General features: G+C 46.6%; 1 protein-coding gene across 1 annotated transcript in view; it reads right to left on the bottom strand.

Moving 5' to 3' along the window:
- KLC4 (kinesin light chain 4) overlaps nt 1-2,132 on the bottom strand; it is a 16,809-nt gene that overhangs the window by 6,479 nt on the left and 8,198 nt on the right. The window contains 1 exon segment of the mRNA XM_011986757.1: nt 1,889-2,123. Within this exon segment, the coding sequence (XP_011842147.1) occupies nt 1,889-2,123 (235 nt within the window).

The following is a 2,132-nucleotide window of genomic DNA, read 5'->3' as shown; positions in this document are numbered from 1 at the left end:
TGTTGGTCAGGCTGGTTTCAAACTCCTGACCTCAAGTGATCCGACCACCTTGGTCTCCCAAAGTGCTGGAATTACAGGAGTGAGCCACAGCACTGGGCCGCTTTTTATTTTGTTGAGATAGAGTCTTGCTGTGTTGCCCAGGCTGCAGTGCAATGGTGTGATCTTGGCTCACTGCAACCTCCACCCTCCGGATTCAAATGATTCTCCTGCCTCAGCCTCCAAATAGTTGGGATTACAGGCATATGCCACCATGCCCGGCTAATTTTATATATATATTTTTAGTAGAGATGGGGTTTCACCATGTTGGCCAGGCTGGTCTGAAACTCCTGACCTCAGGTGATCCACCTGCCTTGGCCTCCCAAAGTGCTGGAATTACAGGCATGAGCCACTGTGCCCAGTCTCTTTTTCTTACACACAAATAAATCTGGTCTATCATTTCTTTTTTTTGAGACAGAGTTTCACTCTTGTTGCCCAGGCTGGAGTGCAGTGGCATGATCTCAATCTCAATCTCCCCTCACTGCAACCTCCACCTTCTGGTTTCAAGAGATTCTCCTGCCTCAGCCTCCCGAGTAGCTGGGATTACAAGCACCCACCACCACGCCCAGCTAATTTTTGTATTTTTAGTAGACACGGGGTTTCACAATGTCAGGATGGTCTTGAACTCCTGACCTCGTGATTCGCCCGTCTTGGCCTCCCAAAGTTCTGGGATTACAGGTGTGAGCCACCGTGCCCAACCCTTGTGATTTCTTATAATACTGTACTTTAATAAAGTGTCCACCTATATTTTCAGTGTTTTTTTAAACAGACAGGTGCTCACTCTGCTATACAGACTGGAGTGCAATGGCATGATCATAGCTCACTGTAACCTCAAACTCCTGAACTCAAGCGATCCTTCCACCCTAGACTCCCAAGTAGCTGGGACTACAGGTGCACGCCACTGTGCCCAGTAAATTTTTAAATTTTTGTAGAGACAGGGCCTCGCTATGTTGCCCAGGTTAGTCTCCCACACTTGGCCTCAAGTGATCTCCTGCCTTGGCCTCCCAAAGTGCTGGGATCACATGCATGACATGAGCCACTGAACCCAGCCGCTGTCTCATTTTTCTAGTACTTCTCGTATGGAATGGCTTACTGGTCTTCTAAATCCAGAATCATTCATTATATATCAGACCACTTTGCAATTTTTTTTTTTTTTTTTTTTTGAGATGGGGTCTCGCCCTGTTGCCCAGGCTGGAGTGCAATGGCGAGATCTCAGCTCACTGCAACCTTCACCTCCTGGGTGATTCTCCTGCCTCAGCCACCCAAGTAGCTGTGATTACAGGCATGTGGCACCACACCCGACTAATTTTTGTACTTCTAGTACAGACGGGGTTTCACCATGTTGATCAGGCAGGTCTCAAACTCCTGACCCTGTGATCTACCTGCCTCAGCCTCCCAAAGTGTTGGGATTACAGGCGTGAGCCACTGTGCCCAGGCCACTTTGCTATTTCTTTTAACAAAGTTGTACTCAATACAGTTACTGTTGTTTTGTATTTTTATCTTATTATATTACATTGTATATATTGTTCTTATAAATTACTTTTTTTCTTTTATATTTACTAAAGTAGCATATTAACTTTTTTAGAAATCATATATGGATTTACCTATGACTTATCTATGAATTAAGTTCAAGCAAAATACTCGTTATAAAAAGGAGTCACTGAGTCTCAGAGAATTAAGCACTAGGATCACTGGACAGTGCCTGGAAGAAAGGACTTCTTACTCCTCCTTTCTCAGCACCCTTAGTGAGTGGACTGAGGGCAGCAGATGGATGAGCTAAGAGAGGCCAAAACAGCAATGGTATGGGGTGTGGGGTGTGGAGTGTGGGGCAGGGAGGGCAAGGAATACTGACAGCAGGATGATCAGGGCCCAGGGTGCTCTCCCGGATGCTGAGGGCATCATTCAGCAGGTGGGCAGCTTCCTTATACTTATTCTGGTCCCTGGAAGAAGACAAAAGTGACAGGAGTTACCCTGAACTCTGCCTGCAAGCCTTCTTCTTCCCTCCTTCCCTTTGGGAGGACTGAGTACATTTAAGGACTGGGGACCTCCATGAGGAGATAGGAAGCCTGGTGTGGACAGTAAGGGGGCTTCACTGA

The sequence above is a fragment of the Mandrillus leucophaeus genome, unplaced genomic scaffold (assembly GCF_000951045.1).
Source record: "Mandrillus leucophaeus isolate KB7577 unplaced genomic scaffold, Mleu.le_1.0 Scaffold3, whole genome shotgun sequence".
Lineage (NCBI taxonomy): Eukaryota > Metazoa > Chordata > Mammalia > Primates > Cercopithecidae > Mandrillus > Mandrillus leucophaeus.
The sequence above is the reverse complement of the archived record's forward strand: the minus strand, read 5'-3'. Positions and strand labels throughout refer to the sequence as shown.